The sequence below is a fragment of the Clarias gariepinus genome, chromosome 9 (assembly GCF_024256425.1).
Source record: "Clarias gariepinus isolate MV-2021 ecotype Netherlands chromosome 9, CGAR_prim_01v2, whole genome shotgun sequence".
Lineage (NCBI taxonomy): Eukaryota > Metazoa > Chordata > Actinopteri > Siluriformes > Clariidae > Clarias > Clarias gariepinus.
In genome coordinates, this window is record NC_071108.1 from 19,918,175 (window position 1) to 19,937,811 (window position 19,637).

The 19,637-nt window shown below is 35.3% G+C and overlaps 1 protein-coding gene across 1 annotated transcript; it reads right to left on the minus strand.

Moving 5' to 3' along the window:
* Positions 1-9,065: 9,065 nt before the first annotated feature.
* Positions 9,066-19,109, minus strand: rab35b (RAB35, member RAS oncogene family b). The gene is made up of 6 exons (XM_053504093.1): positions 18,735-19,109; positions 15,825-15,875; positions 15,505-15,628; positions 11,102-11,226; positions 10,758-10,882; positions 9,066-10,575 (listed from the first exon to the last, which is right to left on the minus strand). The coding sequence occupies exons 1-6, from the start codon at positions 18,784-18,786 to the stop codon at positions 10,447-10,449; spliced, it is 606 nt and encodes a 201-aa protein (XP_053360068.1). The 5' UTR covers positions 18,787-19,109; the 3' UTR covers positions 9,066-10,446.
* Between the last annotated feature and the right edge of the window lie 528 nt (positions 19,110-19,637).

Below are 19,637 nucleotides of genomic sequence, written 5' to 3' on the forward strand. Positions count from 1 at the left end.
TAAAAGCACTTACAATCGGCCTGTGAGCCAATGAAATTTCCAGTGGAGCAATGAACGAAGTTGGCCTGGCATAATGAATCATGTTTTCTTTTACATCATGTGGACGTCTGTGTGTGCATCATTATGAGAAAAAGACAAGCACGCTGAGGCAGTGTGATGCCCTGGGCAATGTTCTGCTGGGTAACCTTCTCTGCTGGGTCCCGCTCTTCATGTGGATTTTACTTTAACACATATCACATAGCCAAACATTGTTGCAGACTAAATACACACCTCTGTGGCAATAGTATTGTCCTATGTTAGTGCGAGGATAATGTGCCCTGCCACATTGCAAAAACTGTTCAGGGATAGTTTAAGAAGAGGTGACACAGTGGCGTAGTGGTTAGCACTGTTGCCTTGCACATTCAGGATTTGGGTCAATTCCCGGCTCGGGTGTGTGCACATGAAGTTTGCATGTTCCCTCTGTGCCTAGCGTGTTTCCTGCATGTACTTCGGGTTCCCGGCGCTGCACAGACCAGCGAGACTGTGAGAGCATGTGTGTATGTGTGCCCTGTGATGCATTGGCACCCTGTACAGGGTGTACCCCGCCTCGTTCCCTTAGTCTCCTGCTGGTACCCAGGCCCCCTGCCACAAGTTTATTTTATTAAGTAAACTTGAGTAAATTTCAAGTATCTTTAAAGTAGACTTTCCCAAGTATACTTTTACATAGTAGGCATACTAATATCAATGTACTAGTAGTATATTCTTACTATTTCAGTACTTAAGCTTAAATTGACACACTTTTTAGTTTATAAAAGTATACTTTAAAATAAACGTTAGGTGTAAGATTAATAAACTTTGAGTATACAGTACATGTAGCTTACATTTAAGTGTTATTTTGAACTGCACCCATACTTGAAAATATACTCTAAGTAACCTTATACTGTACGTACTAGTTACGTTTTTCCAGCCCACTTTTTAGTTTTTGAAAGTATACTTTGAAGTATACTCTCGGTATACAGTACTACTAGTTTACCAGATTTGTACCGCAAGTATACTTGTAGGTTTTCTTTAAGGTAAATTATCATACATGTAGTTAACTACTTATATATACTGTTTGTTTAGGTTAGGTATAGTAATAAGTTTCAATTTAAGTATAATTTCTTGCAGATAAAATATACCTAACAAGTAGAATTAAAGTTAACTATCGTTGTCCATCCTGTATACCGCTCTGCCCTGTATACAAAGTCACAGGGGGCCTGCGGCCTGGAGTCTATCACAGGAGACTTAGATATTACAGGGAACACACTCATACACTCATTCACACACTATGGGCAATTTGGAAACAGCATTTACTGTAGCCTAATCTGCATGTCTTTGGACTTGTAAAGTTTTTCTAAAGTTGCGTAGTAGGAGAGATGAGTTGCTCGGTCTGTCCGCTGTGCTTCGGTAAGCTTTTTCGGCGCCAGGAGAGACTCAGTCAAACACACACACACGTTGTTTGTCAGAAAGGTCTCTGTTTATTAACAGCAAAAGATGGGGTTTATATATGTTTGACCAAACGCCTGTGCCATAGACACTGTTACTACAAAGAACATGAACCTTTGTAAATGTCCTGGTGAGATCCTGAGGAATCAAAGGAGAGGAAGATAGACAGGTGTCCGTCCAGAGACAGATCACAAGATGATGGCTCGAGTTAGGGGGAGAGGGGGAAGGAGACAGAGGGGGGAGAGAGAGGGGAGAGGGGGAAGGAGACAGAGGGGGGGGCGGTGAGGGGAGGGGGAAGAAGACAGAGGGGGAGGGAGAGGGGGAGAGAGACATAAAGAGAGAATGGGAAGGTGTGCGTGGGAGCGTTCACACCTTAAAAAGCAGATGCAAGAGGAGACAGGAAGATAGCAGCAGGAAAGATTTAACACGTTAATATCAGATCCATGAGGAAGAGAGCAAGAGAGTAGAAATAACTCCTTTACTGTATATGTAAAATAATTCTAACAGGACTGTAGGAGGAAACCCATGGAGCACAGGGAGAATGTGCAAACTCATTGCAGACTCGAGGCGGGAATAGAACCTGGACCCTGGGGTGCAAGGCAATAGTGCAAACCACCACATCTCTATGCCATCATAAAGTTAACTAATGAACATTAACATTACATTATAAAGTAATCATACAATAAAGTAATTAACATTACCCATGGGCTACACATTCGTATTGTGTCTCATAAATATACTTTTTTGAACAAATATTGTATTAATAACAAAAAATAAATAAAAATGCAATCACAACACTGCAGTTCAAAACAGAAATCACACAGTAAATACAGTCTTAATCTGGAAAGTTTGAGATTAGAATTTATCATTTAGACTATCTTAAATTAGTCTCTGTCTGCCCACAAACAGGTTGGACCTCTCTACATTTTCCGCATGGTTAAATGTGTGAGGCAGAGAAACCTTAAATTCAATCAACAGTTTGACTAAACGGAAACAAAAATGTTCTTTGCACATGGTCTTCTTTGCAGTGGCTTGCTTAGTGTATTAGATTTGCAGTGGTGTAGTGAGTTATTTTATCGTTGAACTTAATATCACTGCTTCAGGGTAATACATGACACCGTGGTGCTTCCATTAATAACTGACTTATTTTTCATGCACATATGGCACTTTAATGTTATTAGTCCACCATCAAACTTTTCGAACATGACAACGTACAAAACACTGTAAAAAATAAATGTAAACATGCATAACAAACCACCCTATATACACCTCTCTGGCTGCACACACTCAAAAGGTAATGCTTAAAAAACGTACAAAACATGCAATGAAAGATCATATTTGAAACTCTTTTATTCCTCAAGTGCCATTTAAACCTGTTTCATGTGTGTTCTCGGCAGAAGGTGCAACACCGCAATCGCAGAGGAAACAGATTGCAGAGCTTTATGTTACAGTGCAGTACACAAACACTAACAAATTTAATAGTTGCTGGCTGTTGCATATTACACTGGAATTCACATAATGTTAATGTAAAATGTATTGGTACTGTTAGTGCTATTAAACTGTCAGTTTAAATTGAACCAGAGGTCCATAGTTTAATAGTTCATTTTCCTTATGATATGCAAAACAAGCCCTGTAATTTCTTTAAATCCCATAAGAAATTTGATTATATTATGTACTATGGTTTACTATACCATGGTACTTATTGCAGCATATATCTAAAATGACATGTTTATACATACTGTGCTACTATAGATATGTTAGTACACAATGCTGGCATGGTATAGTACTAATGGCGGTCTATTTAATTTTGATTCATACAAATTTTTCACATTTCATACAAATTTCCATAATTTTCTTTTGATTGTGTAAAGCTGCTTTGCGACAATGGCAATTGTTAAAAGTACTATATAAATAAAATTTTATTATATTGAATACAGTACTCTACATTGTGGTACCCAATAAATACCATGGTATTCATTATATTCAAGTATTGTGTAATAACCTTTGAAGGTTACCATCACAGGTTAAGAAGACATATAAAATAGACATCAAAGTGAGAAAAAAACTTGACTCCAAGTCATTCAGGATGTCAACCAGAAGACCGCAAAGGACTAAATTGATTGAACACATATCCCACTAACTCACCAGAATCATGATGTAGCACATTTTTCTCATGTTGCACGTTTCTTGTATGCACACTGCCCATTTGCACATAAGATGAAGATTCTTGCACTTTAGGCCATGATCAATCAGACTGCTGCTGATAGACATCTCATATCATTTCATACTCATGTCATACTCAAATCATACTGCTGCTCTCATATCCTCACTATATTTTTACATTTCTATACTTTTATATTTTTATACTTTTTATACTTCACAGTTTACACCTTCATTTTGTAAATTCTGTTCCTATGTAACTAAAATTTCTATTTTAATTCTATTTTATTTTGTAACTGAATTTTCAGCCCTCATTTTTATTTTATTGTAAATCGTTAGTTTAATTGTATTTTTCTAGTGTAATATTTTTCATTTGTAGTGATTTTATTTCTATTTTTAGGTCACAGATAGTCATATGTGTGTTTTACTGCATATCATGCTGTGTATGGTTGTGTATGTGATAAACAATTTTAATTAGAATGGTACCATACTATATACTGTAAATGTTACCATTATGGTAAATAAACATTTATATTTTTGACAGTATCCTTATACATGTTCCATGGCACCGTGGCAGAACCCATCGTCTAGTACATGTAGTATATCAGCAAATAAGTACCATGGTACTGGCAAAAATACCATGGTACTATAAACCATGGTACAGAGACAATTGGTCTTTCATGGTGTATAAAGCATAGTAAAATTTCTTATGGGATATTTTGAATTAGGGTTTTTGGCTTAAATAACCACTAGCAAGAAGGCACTGGCATTTTGCTGTATGTTTTTTTTCCCACCCAACTTCTGTCCCCCTTTTATGTCTGACTAAGGATTTCACCCTTTTATATGGTAATAGCTTATACTATCAGCCAGTATAAATGAAGTCTGTTACAGTACTCTCACAGCTTGGTAGAATTGTCAGTAAAATTAACCCAAAGCAAAATCCACCCATTTCTGTTTCTGCATGTTAAATAACACTGTGTACATAAAAGTAGAGTTTAGTTTAGTTCCACCCATGTACCAACCATATACAGTTAACTCTCTAAATTCTAACGCTCTAAACTTCTCTGCACCAAACTACAGGTACATGTGACCTTAAAATATAAGGCAAGAATGCTTAATTTGACACTCTTAAGTACATCTCAATTAGCTATTAAGCACAAGCATATGCCAAAGTATACTTATACTTTTCTTTATGCTTGTAAGTTTAAGACAAGTATAATTTTGTTTAGTATATCTTTGATAAGTACTTAAAAAGTAAAAAAAAAAAAAAAATCAGGTAAAAGTAGTATTAATATGAGGACATTTAAAAAAATCTTTTTAGTAGTTGTAGTGTACAAGAGAAGGAATTTTGTGTTAAAAGGGAAACATGAAATATGCAGACAAACTTATATTTAACTTATAGTGAACTTGTAAAATATATATAATAAATAACCAGTGTCCTATATAGTGTAGAAGTAAATGCCTTTTTGTGTCTCGTGGTGTGCCATTTTGTGACTCCCAAAGTGCCTTGTTATATGACAAATATTACAAATATATGACAAATGCTCAAAAATGAATTTATTTGAGTATAAATGGAGAAATAGAGTATAAATAGATGGCAATAAATAATTGACATTATTTGCCATCATTATTTTATTTCATTATTACTTTTAACTTACCATAATTTGACATACAGTACATTTCTACAAAAACATCTCTGGAGGAAGTACTATTGTTCACACAAAAATATGCCCCATATAAAGGCTGATTAAGTCAGTGTTTTAAAGATTTTAAGAAAGATTTTAAGCTTTTAGAAATAAAAGGACAAAGTAAATAGATGTGACAGGAGCAGATTCTAGGGGAGGCACCACTTTGCTGAATGTGCATTGTATGGAGAGCGCAACAATGGACAATGATTCTACAATCCCTATTTATAGCAAGCATCAACGTGTTCCTTGAACAATTTTAGACCCATTTTAGACATGTGGTTAGCCTGCAAATTCCCCAGGATCTGCTGCTAATGACTTGGTGCCACATACTACAGAAGACCTGGACAGGTCAGAGTTGTTCTGGCATATTAGGCAGTGGGTTTTAATGTTGTGGCTGATTGGTGTAATTAGCATGCTCATTTTTGACCTAACTGCACAAATTTAAATTTAAATTGATTTGCATCCCTAATTCAAAAGATAAACTGGCTAAAAACATTGAAATGTGCTTCTACATATAAGGAAAAATATTTTTTCAGCCTGTCTTCAATTGTGCGGGATCTAGTCGTTCTAGATATTTGTAAGCCAGGTTTTTGTGTTGCAGGTGAATTAATCATAAATGTGTACTGCCTCCGAACCTGAATGTGTGTATGACCCCACCACAGCCTATGGAAACATACAGGCCATTTTACATCTGGAATGAATACAGTACATAAAATAGAAATTCAGGGTGCTGAATTAAGTAATTTCCCAATGGGTCTGAGAACAGCCATGTAAATGAGAGAAGGAGGGTTTCATTTTATTTCATTTTGTTGTTAGTTTTGTTTTCTTTGGTGAATGTGCCCATTTTGCGTGAAGCTATGCAGATGTCTTCTCTTTTTCACTTAAGAACAGAAACAAATGAAGGTTTGAAGAAACCCAAAGAATGACTTTTTATACTGAAATGTTAGAAATATAAGGAAAAATAAAGCTGATATATTTATAAATTAAGCATTTTGAATGATAAAAAATATTTTTAGAGCAATCCACATTATCACTTGTCTGAGTCAGTAGGAGTTTGTAAACTGTTATTGGTGTGTACATGTTGAAACTATGGTGAGACTTTCATTGTCCTGGCATGGAGGGGAGTCTTTGCATTACTGCTGGCATTTCAGTACTTTGATGTGGGAACTGGAAGTGCGTTCTAATATTTTTTTAATAAGTTTTTTTTAAGTACATTTGTTTGAAAATACTCAGGATGGAGAATCAACAAGACTGGAAAGCAAGATAACTTTAGCAAAAGTTACAATTTGACCCATTAAAAAAAAAAAAAAGCAAATGATGTAAATAAACAAATTAATTACAAATTATTTTATGAAAATGTTTTTTTTTTTCTTATAGCCTGTAGAAACAGCTGTTAATTAAACCATAGTAAAGTTGTTGGAAAAATAGCACAATAGGTAATTTGTGTTACCAGCTTGACCAACTCTCTCTGTGTTTTGACAGAAGAGGCTGGATTTTTCAGCAGGCTTAACATTACAGTGTGCAGGTTACTAATTGCCAAGGAACTCACTGCCAGTGGCAGAAGCATTCCAACTTATACCTCGACTTTCTCTTAAACACCCCGCTCCTTATGCTGCAAGTGCTATCTTTGGGACAAAACTGAATAGGGTTGACTTACACAGCTGAATACAAGGGCACTAGGGTATATACAGTACAACCCCTCAGATACTATCACGCTGTTAAACAAACATTACATTCTAACCAGTAAAAAGTAGCTAATTGCATTTTATTGATACACGATTGTGGAAGGAAGAATCTATTAGTTTACTACCCAGGAACGTTTTAAAGAGTGTATGCAGTTTGGCCATCATTGTCATCATTTTCCCTACTGTGTGCTTTTAATTAATTCATCTATTATATTCTGTTTCTCTGAACACTTGGTCTAATAGACCAGTTCGTATTATTGTACATAACTGCAAATCCTATGGTTGAGAGTGTAAAATTCTATATATTTTTTATGTTCTAGTAGACAGCATTAATCTTCCAGCCTGCTGTTTGTCTTTTCCACATCCACACTCCTTTTGTTATTTTCAGGTTTAATTCATTTTAAATCATGTTTATTTCTTTAGATCAATAGTGAAGTAACAACAAGGCTGGGGATCATTAATGGCAACATCTGGTCGTGTAACTGCAAACACTCTATGGGTATAATGAGCAATTTTCTACTACAATATGAATAGCTGCTAAGCTGAATCCCAACTGACCCTCTACATAAACAGTGCAGAAGTACCCTCACTCAATGTAACAGACTGTGTCCAATAGGAGATCATTTGAGACTGGGACAGGTTTTTACAATTATAAACCAGAATACACAGTGTGAACCAGTCTATGTTAATCTGTCATCATTTGTTATTTATTCTTATTTTTCTTTCCTTCAATGTTCTGTAACTGTGAATAATTTGACTACTTCATTTTGCCATTTAAACTGTTTTTTAAAGATTTTGTCGTGTTTTAAATCCCCTTTTGTTACTGCATAATTGTGTTTCACATCACAATTATACACTGATATATACTGATTTTTAGCTATTATTTAACTATGTAATTCTGCAAATGGATGACAGTTTCACTACAGTCATGGAAAAACTTACAAAACCTATAGTCTACAATACTTTACATCAAAGAGCGAAAACAGTTCCAGGAAATATATTGTTCTGACTCAAAGGCCTCTGCTTTTTACATTCAGAAACATGGGGAAAACGTGGGGAAGAAGGGGATGTGAGAACATAACATTTAGTCTCTTGCACCACACCTTACAGAGGCAGAAAATATTTTTACAAAGTACGTTCCAGAGCTGGAAATGAATAGTGCTCTAAATACAGAAAAAATATCCAGGAAAAAAAAAACCCAGTCACCATAAAAAAATTTCAGTTTGATCAAGAATAAAAAGAATGATAAATTACTTGAACTCCATGCCAGCCCATATTTTATATATATATATATATATATATATATATATATATATATATAAATAATAATTTTAATTCAAAGTTTAATGCACAAAATAAAATAAATCCAAAGTAGTCAAAGTAAAACACATGACGACTGTATGCTGTATTGTGAATACATTTCATTATATATATATATATATATATATAGTCCCAGAAAAACACCAGAATTTGGGTTTGAAATCAAAAGATGAATATATGATAATAGATAAGAATTTTTGCATCAATTTTCTGATATTTGCATCTAGGTGTATTGTGAGCGAGTTTAATCCAGTTATTGCAATAAAAATAAATCTAAAATCTTATATTCATCATCTTGAGCATACAGCAAAAAAATAATAATAATAGGCCTTGACACTTGACACAATTCTGGGGACTGTATATTCTAGTGGATTTTATACACCTTTGTAATTTTATAAGAATAGATAAGGCTTATATATAAGAGCACTTTTCATCATTATTGTAAAAGCACTTTCAAATCATTATGACCCAAATTCCTTATTTTTATGCAATATAGTTAATGTACAGCATACAATTTCACAAAACCATATTTTTATGAAAAACATACAGTGAATGTTATGTGGAATGCACTGTGATAGAATAAAACAGAAATGCAAGTATGTCCTAAAGTGTCATCACTGCTGGTTTCACAGGATTGCAAATAAGATAAGGAATTACATTGAGCTTGGCAAATAAATCATTCAGTAGCACACAGATTTAAAGATTGAAACAAATAAAGGAGGAAAGACAAAGGAGTCTGTTCCAAATGTTAATCAACTTAAAATATTTGTCATTTTATTTAATACGCAGGAACAGACGCAGGATATTTTTTCTTACTCCAGTGTACAGCAGAACCACATCTGAAAGTGTTTCCTAGCACAAACACATGCTTACTCATATGGCTATGTGCAAATATTAAGATCATCCACGTGAAATCTGCAACATATCCACATTGGATAAAAATTCAGGGAGACAGGTTGCCATTACTTGGTTTAATGGGTCACCCTTATTGAAATTTAAGCCAGTCTGTCATTATAATAGTGAAATTTTTTGGATATTTAGCTCTAATTATAGTGGATTTTAGTTATGAGGTTGTAACAACCTCAAGCTGTAATTATATGAGGTGCAAAGACACAATACATCTAATGAGTCACACAGTACATTAAATGAGGCACGCTGTAGCAGGAAAATGCTTAATGAGTTGCATTACTCCTTTCTTAGACGTTCCTGCATCTACCATTATACCCTGAGGGAAACCGGTCAGTCTTGTAGCACTTGTACCACTGTTGGTACAATAAAATGCCTTTATATTTTAACTGAATTCTGCCTCCCTTAAAGGACATTGCCAAATAATAGAATAATTGTAAAAGCATACACAGCATGATAGCTTAACACACTGCAGTCAAAGAAAGTAAATTATTTATGGCAAAAGGTGAGCTATAACATTGAATACAGGGATCATTTGAAGATGACATAAGTAATTACACCCCTATGGTGAAGACTTGTATGACAAGTTGTAATTCAAGTTGGCAGTCCAAAATACATTAGAATTTCAAAAGTTGACATGTTGTTCTATAGCAACATTCAGGAATGATGCCAGTACATTAGGGTCCTAATTAGGATCATGGCAGTAAAATGTTTTATCTTTGTTGTTTTCCTCCAAATGCTTGGAAAATGGTAGGGTAAATTTATTTTGCACATACCAGAAAACTGCACTCAGCCAAAATAAAACCTTGTGCCACTGGATATGTGAGTCAAAGTCATAAGCTCATTACACTTTCTAGACACTTCTGAGATGGAGACCCAAAGAGAAACAAAAACATAGAACAAAAACGGCTGTAGAAGTAACATGATACACATAAAAATTTGCACATTGTGGAGCACATGTCAGCTTGTAGGTTCTACAGTTAAGAAGGATGATCTTTTATTAAATACCACATCTACTGAATTCCCACTTAAAAATTCCTTAATTCTATAAAAATCTGTACATTCTTTTAAAAGTCTTCAAGATTTGTCAATGTCCAAAAGGGATATGTTTGTTTCTTTTTTCCATTTTATTATTAAGCTTTCTTGGCTCTTAATTTAGGTCATCATAGTCCATTTCTCTATAAGGATTCTGGAGTGAGAGCTGCGGTAAAGTTTGAGATCCACTAGCAACACTTTTTTTTTCGTTTGCTGTTTTTGTTGAGTTTAATAACATCATTCTGTTGTAATTGCTGCTGCTTAGCCACAGATTCCTTCTTCGCCCGTAACACCAGCTCTGTGATGCAGTTAAACATCTACATAGAAAGACAAAGAGCATTTACACATAACCAGTTACTATAGTTGATTGGGCTGCTCCTATCACAAAGCTTAAATTTACTTATTAATAAAATCCCTATAATGTATCCTTAAGCATAATCTAAATCTCCATAGTCTAACAACTATGAAAGGGTAAAACCCTTAAAGCCTAAACCCTTACCTCCTCCACGTTAATGTTTTCTTTTGCACTCGTCTCAAACAGGCGGATATTCATCTGCTCTGCAAACTTTTGTGCATCATTTGTTTCCACAACTTTAGAGTTCGGGTCATCATTTTTATTACCCACTAAAAACAAGGAGCAAAAAAAGGCAAATTATAATACAATCTTCTAAGATGTTAGTGTCCCTTGTTAAAGTAGGTCTGAAACTGTGCAATTAAAATAAAAGTGATAACCAGAAGAGGGGATTCTGCTTTGATTTTGTTTTTCTTTGGACTTTTCTAACTGGATTATATTTGTGTAGGTTTGTAATTCATGAAAATAATGATCAGGACCAAGACACTTACCTAATATTCGACATACGTCATCACAATTCTGATTAATTTCATGCAGCCATCGTTTAACGTTGACAAATGATTCAGCACTAGAGACATCATACACCACTATGACCCCATGGGTTCCTCTGTAATACCTGTGATTTATGTGTATGTGTGAGAGAGAGAGAGAGAGAGAGAGAGAGAGAGAGAGAGAGAGTATAATCAATGTCATGGGGATAAACATCTTGAATTAGCTCTTGCTCCAAGTTGGACTTTGACCCAATTAACAGACGCCAATTAACATAGCCAACATATGAACATGTATATAAATGTGCACATTTCAATTAGAACATTTAATTAACCAAATTAACAGAGAAAATCATTCATCAGTAGTTAAAGCTAGACTGTGTTCCCTCATTACAATCAGCACTGAACCAAACATCAGGTACTGAACTAATTTATACAATAACATGGACTGTTACATGCCAAATATATTGAGAGAATCTATCTATTTATCTATCTATATAAAAGAATATTGTGAAGTTAGCCTTTCCTTAAGATGCAGGTGTAGCTTTTCCAAATTCTTGAATCGGCTTTGCTTGACAATCGTCTTAAGGCTCCAGTCATCCCTGTTGGTTATCCACCTTTTTCTACCACAACTTGTCTTCTAGTAAACTTTTCATAAATGTGCTTTGGTACAACACTCTGAAAACAGCCAACCCTCTACACCAATGACCTTGAGGATGTAGGCAACGATAGTCGATCGAAAGATATATTTATGCTGTATAAATATTACAAACCCTACTCAAAGTATGGAAAATCGGCAATAAAAACAAGGTGGTGTCATCTATGAAGCCTCTTCGACTTGTACTATGGAAAACTCTACATCAAAATCTGAATTGATTATTTTTTTTAAAACAATTTTAAATATGGTGGCTGTAACATCCTACGAAAAAGCTGGGACAATCAACTATTGACAGTAAACACCTATTAAACCACAGTAAACAGCATTTGGGCACAGAAGACACCAGTTGTCTGAGCCCCCAAGCCCCCAGGATTTTCTTCCTATCAATTGATCAATTATGGTCTGATTAATTGTACAGGGCCATATTTTGCACTTCATAATGCACTCTACATTCTAAATTGGAGCAGGCAGGCCAATCTACGACTCCTGACCTGTATTTAGCAGCCATGCATGTAGTAATGGGCGATATAAGTGATATGCAATATAAACGATACAAAATTGGCCTACGATAGAGATTCTAATTCTATTGCACTATCGCGATAATGCATGTTTGATGACACAATCTACCCGCGAAATTTAGAGCAACGAGCTGCAGCCGGCTGCAACGCATCATCTTGAATAAACATGGCTGAAAGTGTCAGCGAAACAGAGAGACGGTAGAGAGATGCGGCTTTAAAGCCATGATCAGAGCTATTGATCCACGATATGAGGTGCCAAGCCGCAAATACTTCACAGAAACAGAGATGCCAAAATTGTATGCCGAGCTCTGCGAAAATGTTAAAAAAAGAGCTGTGTGACTTGAAATACTTTGCTACTACAGTACAACGGACCTGTGGTCAAACCGTACCATGGAGCCTTTCCTCAGTCTGACCATTCACTATATAACGGATGATTGGAATCTTGGCAGCCGGTGTTTGCAGACGTCGTACTTCCCCGCTGAACATACGGCCGAGAAGATCGCACAAGAACTCAAGGAAGCGCTTGAGTCATGGGGTTTTAAAGAAGAACGCTAAGTTTGCATTACTACTGATAACGGAACGAACGTGGTCAAGGCAGCGTCTCTGAGAGATTGGACCAGGCTGCAATGTTTTGGACACAGGCTGCACCTCGCCATCGGTAGGGTAAAACATTTTGTGCATAAGCATAATATTAATATTTTAATAAATATTTATATTTTATATATATATATATATATATATATATATATATATATATATATATATATATATATATATAAACCCACTTGGTATTATATGAATATTATATAAATTATTTTTGTTATATATATATGTAAATATATATAAAACAAAAATAATTCATATAATATTCATATAATAGTGCAGTGAATAGTAGAATAGTGCAGACTTTCTAAAAGGCACTACATTTAGTTTATTTATCTGCAACATTGTGTTGTTTAATTACAGTTTTGCTTTTGCACAATAAATGTTCTCAAAACGACATGCAACGTTTCTTTATTTCTTAAAAAAAAAAAATAGCAGTTTGGCTTTCCTAAGGGTCTATGTAACCTGTTCTGAAATGGTTTTATTATATTTTATACGTCGCAATATATATCGTTATCGCAAAAGGCTGCAATGTGTATCGCAATATGGATTTTAGGCCATATCGCCCATCCCTACATGCATGTATAATCCAAGCAGAATCTAGAGTGGCACTGCCCTGCTTTTTTACGCATTGCTTTGACGAGCCTCATCCCATTCTTGCCCTAGAAGGACTAAGCCTTTCTTAGAAAATTATTGTATACTAACACATAATTAGATAGAAACTATAACAATTTTAACACAAAACTTCTATTTTACTCAACTGTAAATTAAATATTTATTTTTCCTCATGCCATTTCGTAATTAAGTAAAGCAGGCTTCAGTTCTAGACCATTCAGTTCTTGGATCCATTAATACCAACACCAAACCAACAGCAAAAGGTGTCTATCTATTACCCAATCCTGGTCCTGCCCTGCATGTTTCAGTGTTTTCTCCGCTTCCAGCACACCATTTGCCTAATTGAAATGGGCATGGTAGAGTAGCTAAACCAATAAAATGTGAAAAACGCAGGATCTTTCGAAGAGCAAGTTTGGGAAATGTATAAACTGATCCGACAGGACCACCTACAATGGAATGACACTTATCCCTAAGCTGATCGATAGAGACCAATGTTGGTTACACTAACAAAGTTTTATCATTACTGGGCAGAAAGTCAAGTAGTGAGTACAGTAAAGTCCCAGACTTGGAAACTAGTTCCGTTCCGGGAGCATGTTTGTTGTTGGATTCATTCATAAGCCTGACAAAGTGAGTCAGAAAGTGAGGGGTGTTATACACATTTGACAAATATACAATGTAAAGCAACACAGTGGTTTGGTATTTTGGCTTCACGTTATAGCCTTGTGAGACTGCGCTTCCAAATCACGGGGAGAATCCCTGTAACGCAGCGAGGTCAGCTGCCCTCATTTAAAGGCAGCCCTGAGGAGACAACGCTACATGGCCTTTATTGTGCGCTTGAACGTTTGCCATTTTGTCTCGGAGCTGTTTTGGCATATACTGACATTAGGTTAACAGTATTCACCACCAGGAAAGCTTTAAATACAGAAATTAATTTTAAATAAGGATAGACATTTTCTATCATCTCACACAGGTTTGGTTCCACATTATAGTCTCACAAGCCTGCGCTTCTAGTCTCCGAGACTGATTAATTGAAAACTGTTAGGCAGACTCACTTCTCCCGCACCCCCACACATACAATATATCGAACTTTGAACATTTTATACATTCACTTACACACTGAAAATAATGTATATAACTAAATATTTCTATCTGGTGCACTGCAGTGACTAACTTTTGACAATACACGCGAGCTACTTACGCGATTTGTTCGCATCTATTAATGTTCATAAATCGGCGGTCCTTTCGGATCTGTGGAAAGTCTGGGACTTGCTGTATTACATAAGTGCTGTTGTGTTGGATAAAGGCTGTAATGTGGTCTTAGGCATGTGGGCATAGGGTTATTATTGAGATTGTTTTTATACTACAGTTCTACAAACATAATTTATTATTATTTAACCAGTTATTCTGCTCGACCAACATATCCTTCCGCGAATGTGCAAATAACTAACCGCAGCTGGTGAAACTAATTAGCATAATTAACAGGGGTAAAAGAAGTTTTAAATATTTCTTCAGACAACTGCTCTCTGTACAGTAATACGGACCATCCTGGCCTAATTTCACCCATGCTGCAACCTACAGTTAGCGTAATTACCAGTTATTAGAACACAGAACTAACTATTTTATAATACACATCAACATTCAGGTACTTAGGGAGTTATGTTATTCCCAATGTTATTCCTTTAAGATCCCCAAATTCTAATTCAATTAGTATGAGCATGACAAACATGTAGACTTATATCGATGCCTACAACAGACAATACTTTATTTAACCTTACCTAATATAAAGTGTGCACTACAAACATAAGCATTTCTGATTATCCTTCCATTTTACAGCATTTAACCAAAGTTGTTTTATTTAAATTTATCACAGTATTATCTGGTATTCATTAAAACATCAAGTTAGAGCTTAGCCTCCAGCTAACAAAGTCATGTAATCATGACATAGGCTCTTAAAGTGAATGAATATGCTCACATGCCATCACATCATCACAATGCTTGCTATTGTTACTCACGTGGAGGTGATGGTTCGAAACCGCTCCTGGCCTGCCGTGTCCCAGATCTGTAGTTTAACCTTCTCGCCATTGATCTCTACTGTTCGGATCTTGAAGTCAACTCCTATAGTTGTAATATAGCTACCTGCACCAAAAAAAAAAAGAAAAAAAAAAAGGATTAACATTATTTGTTCCTTTTACATTTTTTGTAATTAACTGTATTTTTTTTAAGAACCCTCAACTGTTGTCTGTTGGTCATTTTACTGGTCAATATAAATAAAATATAATAAAAATTACTTCAGACATAAAAAAAAATAAAATAAATAAAAATCCACTGATACCTGAAAAAGTGTTGTCTGCAAAGCGCAGTAAAAGACTGCTCTTCCCCACACCTGTGGCAAAATAGAAGAAAAGTTTTAAAAACTGGGAAAGCAAAATCACACAAACGGATGAAATTTCAGAAAAATCTTAAACTAGACATGGGGAAAAGCAAGCATATACAAAAATTCTTTAACCTTGAAAGTTTAGGCATAGTAATGCTAAACCTAAATTATATAAACAAAAAAAATATATGCATTTAGTGTATGTATATAAACATAAAATGTGTATAAAGTAGGAGGGGCCATTTAAAAAAAAAAAGAAAAAAAAAAGAAAATGGTGGCTGCACACCAAAAAACACAATAATCTAAGCACAGAAAGATGTTTTGCAACTGTTAGACAATATATTTCTCAAAAATGTACTGGATTAATCAAGCCATTCTGTTTTTTCCAATTATAGATTAAGTAGTAATTAAATTAAGCCCATCTTTAATCAGGTGGCTCTGTTTATAAATAAAAAATTTTTTTGTAGATTGCAAACACAATCACAAACTAACTCTTGACGACTGTGATTTAAACACCATTCCAGGTCACTTGGTTGTTAAATGGATAAGAAAATGTCATGTTCTTTCATAGTTTGGATGTTTAATAATAATTTAAGAAAAAAAATATATTAAAGGAGAAGGTGTCCAAACTTTTGAATGGTACTGTAATTCCTTAAACTATGACTTTGTATGGCAAAATGGTTGCACAGAACAAATTTAGATAAGGTTTTAGATCACAACAGTGAATACTTATGCAATGGACTGTTACGTTTTTAACGTACAAATTATTTTTCATTACTGAGTCCCTCTCAAGGACTGTTTTGTGTAGATTCCTGGTACAGTACAAATTTCATTTTTAATTCATCAATTTTAATTTGAATTTGCATTATAAAATGTGAAAAATGTAAAGAAACTTAAATGCACTGTGCATATTCACCTGGGATTGCTAAAACAGACATGTTTATTAGCTCTTAAAAATATATACAAGATATCACAATATCACATGAGAAGGATTGTCATATTGCTGGATATAACACAAAAGCGATGCGGTCAAAAGGATGGGGCCCAAGTAATTAATAACACCTGGGACCGAAGCAATACATATAGTTAAAGGTCTCATTGGTGAGTTTCTTGTGCAATGAGACTGCCCCCTTTTGGCACTAACTATTGTATAAAAGTATAACATATCCATTAGGTCAGAGTGAGAGAATTTTACAGTAATTCCATTGTCAAGCAGTAGTTTTTTTTTTTTTTTTTTTTAGAAAAGACAAAATATATTATAAATATAAATTATAAAAAAAAAACAACAACATGACACTGAAACACCACAGCATCAACAAAAACATAAAACACCTGTTTTTCCTGAGACTAGGCCAACACTTTTTTTTTTTTTAGAACACTGAACTACATCATTAAGACACTTTCATTAGGCTAGCCCTCTGCTCCAAAACAATAAGCCACATTGAGGCCTGTGTATGAGCAAAGGATTGTGTGCAGAGTGTGTCTGTTAGCTATTTTGGACCAAGTCTGTAGATGGGCATGGTGTATAAACAGCAGAGTATCACAGCCTTAATGGGACCCAATGTCTAAGTCTAATAGATGCACACAAGTTGAATATGCATCTACATAATGCTCCCTTGTGCACTGATGGTGCAGCTGAGGACAAGTCACCAATGAGCTCTCTCTACACTTTAAAGTCACTTGCTACCTAAGGAAATCGGCACACTTGGCAACCACAAAAACAACAATTGCTACGGTAAACAGCCACAGAAAAAACGTTGATGACAAATCCAAAAATCATTGATGACATAGATTGATGACTTTGTGGTCAATATGCCATGTAGACTTAGTAGTCATATAATAATAATAATAATAATAATAATAATAATAATAACAACATCTCCAGAATTATTGTAACACTTTAAGAAAATGAACTAAAATTAATCTATAAAAATAGCCATACATGCAACAAGTGATATTTAGAGCTTAAAAAATGGTTAATGTAATGGGAGAAAAACATATGGTATGAAAGATTAAGGATCACATGTATGAAGAAATCTTAATAGAAAAATCAAGCACAGTGAACCCCTTCACACCTGTTTGGTTTGATAAATTGAAAGTCTTTGTAAAGGCTCCCTAAAAGCCCTCAGTTCTAGAGGGTATAAGACAACCACACTGCTGCATGTTTTAATCATACTGCTGCTGTCATACCACACACCATATTTCTACACTTCTATACCTCACAGTTTACACTTTAATTTTGGCGTTTTTTCTTCTTTTTTTTTTTTTTGGTCATTTTTGTACATTTCCGATAAAAAAAATCTAAATTTATTTAATTGAAAAGGCTTTAAACCCTTTCGTTTAATTGTAGTCTCTAGTGCAATAGTCACTATAGTAAAATCTTCACTTTTAGGTCACGGACAGTCGTATAAGCATTGCACTGTATACCAAACTGTGTATGGTTTTGTATAAGGCGAAAATTTAATTAGAAAACTCTATAATATGCGAGGATGCAGATCCATATGTCCGCATTGCCTCTTGTTCTACTACTTTTTTACCCAAAAAGAATGAACGTTAGCTGTTATTAGGCTATTAGAAAATGAATCCTCTTACTAAGCAAGTGTACGAAAGAGGAGAGGAAGCTTGTGCGAACACATCCGGCCTGAATGGCTGATTAAAGTTATCATTTTGTAACTAATACAAAGTTTCAAACTTGCGCAAATTTAAAGCGAGAATTAAATAAACGCTACTGAATGATCAACACAGATTTTCACGGCTCAGCAGCGATGCCCGCCTTGCGTTACATGACCCTTAACGATGCAAATGATCAGGTTACGGTAAACTCGCAGTTGGGCCTACTTCCCGTGGCACATCCGCGGCATTGCTTACCGCTGTCGCCGATAATGAGGAGTTTAAAGAGGTAATCGTAGTCCCTGGCCATGCCGGTAGTATCGGCTCAATTCGCCGCTCCTGCGCTGTCGCTTTACGCCTCCTGTCCCGGCTCATGAACCGAATCCGCACTAAATTGTTTTGGCGATGACCCGGCGATGGTTGAAATTAATCTGCTGTTCCTCTTTCCACAGAAAAATACATGTATATAAAAATATATACATATATTAACGAATAAAGGACAGTTAAAACCGGGCGTCTTTATTTCCTCCTGGTTTAGTTCTACACGTAAAGCGGAAACTTGGCTTCCTTTTCGAACCGAACGCTAGGCTAATAGCATCAGTGCCAAGCCCTCTACGCTCTACTGCATGGATGTATATAAGTAGCACGCGACATGACGTCATTGTGCTGAAGCCATTTCAATTTAAGGCGGCCATATTGTTTTAGTCGAAACGTTGCGACCAAAAACATCTAAAAGGGTAGACCGGACATACCCTCTACTTCCGGTGTCAACTTGACGCCCATACGAGTTGTTGCTACTGCGCAAAAATTCAACCGTATAACATGACTTTTCCTGCTTGTTCTGCTTGTAATTATGTCGAATAATTGTATTAAATCAAAAACAATATGGAAATTATGGCGAACAACTGAAGAATGTGGGGACAAATTTATTGACCGGTAATAAGATAAGAATCACATAATATAAGCATATTTTATATAACATCAGACCATTTTATGACTGAACATTGTATGAAGAAGTGGAGGGAAAGACCCCCAAAAAGTCTCTTCTTCTTCTTTGTCTTTCGGCTGTTTTGATGGGACACCACAGCGAATTATCTGCTTCCATCTAACCCTATCCTCTGCATCCTCTCCTCAAAATTCAAATTCAAATTTTATTTGTCT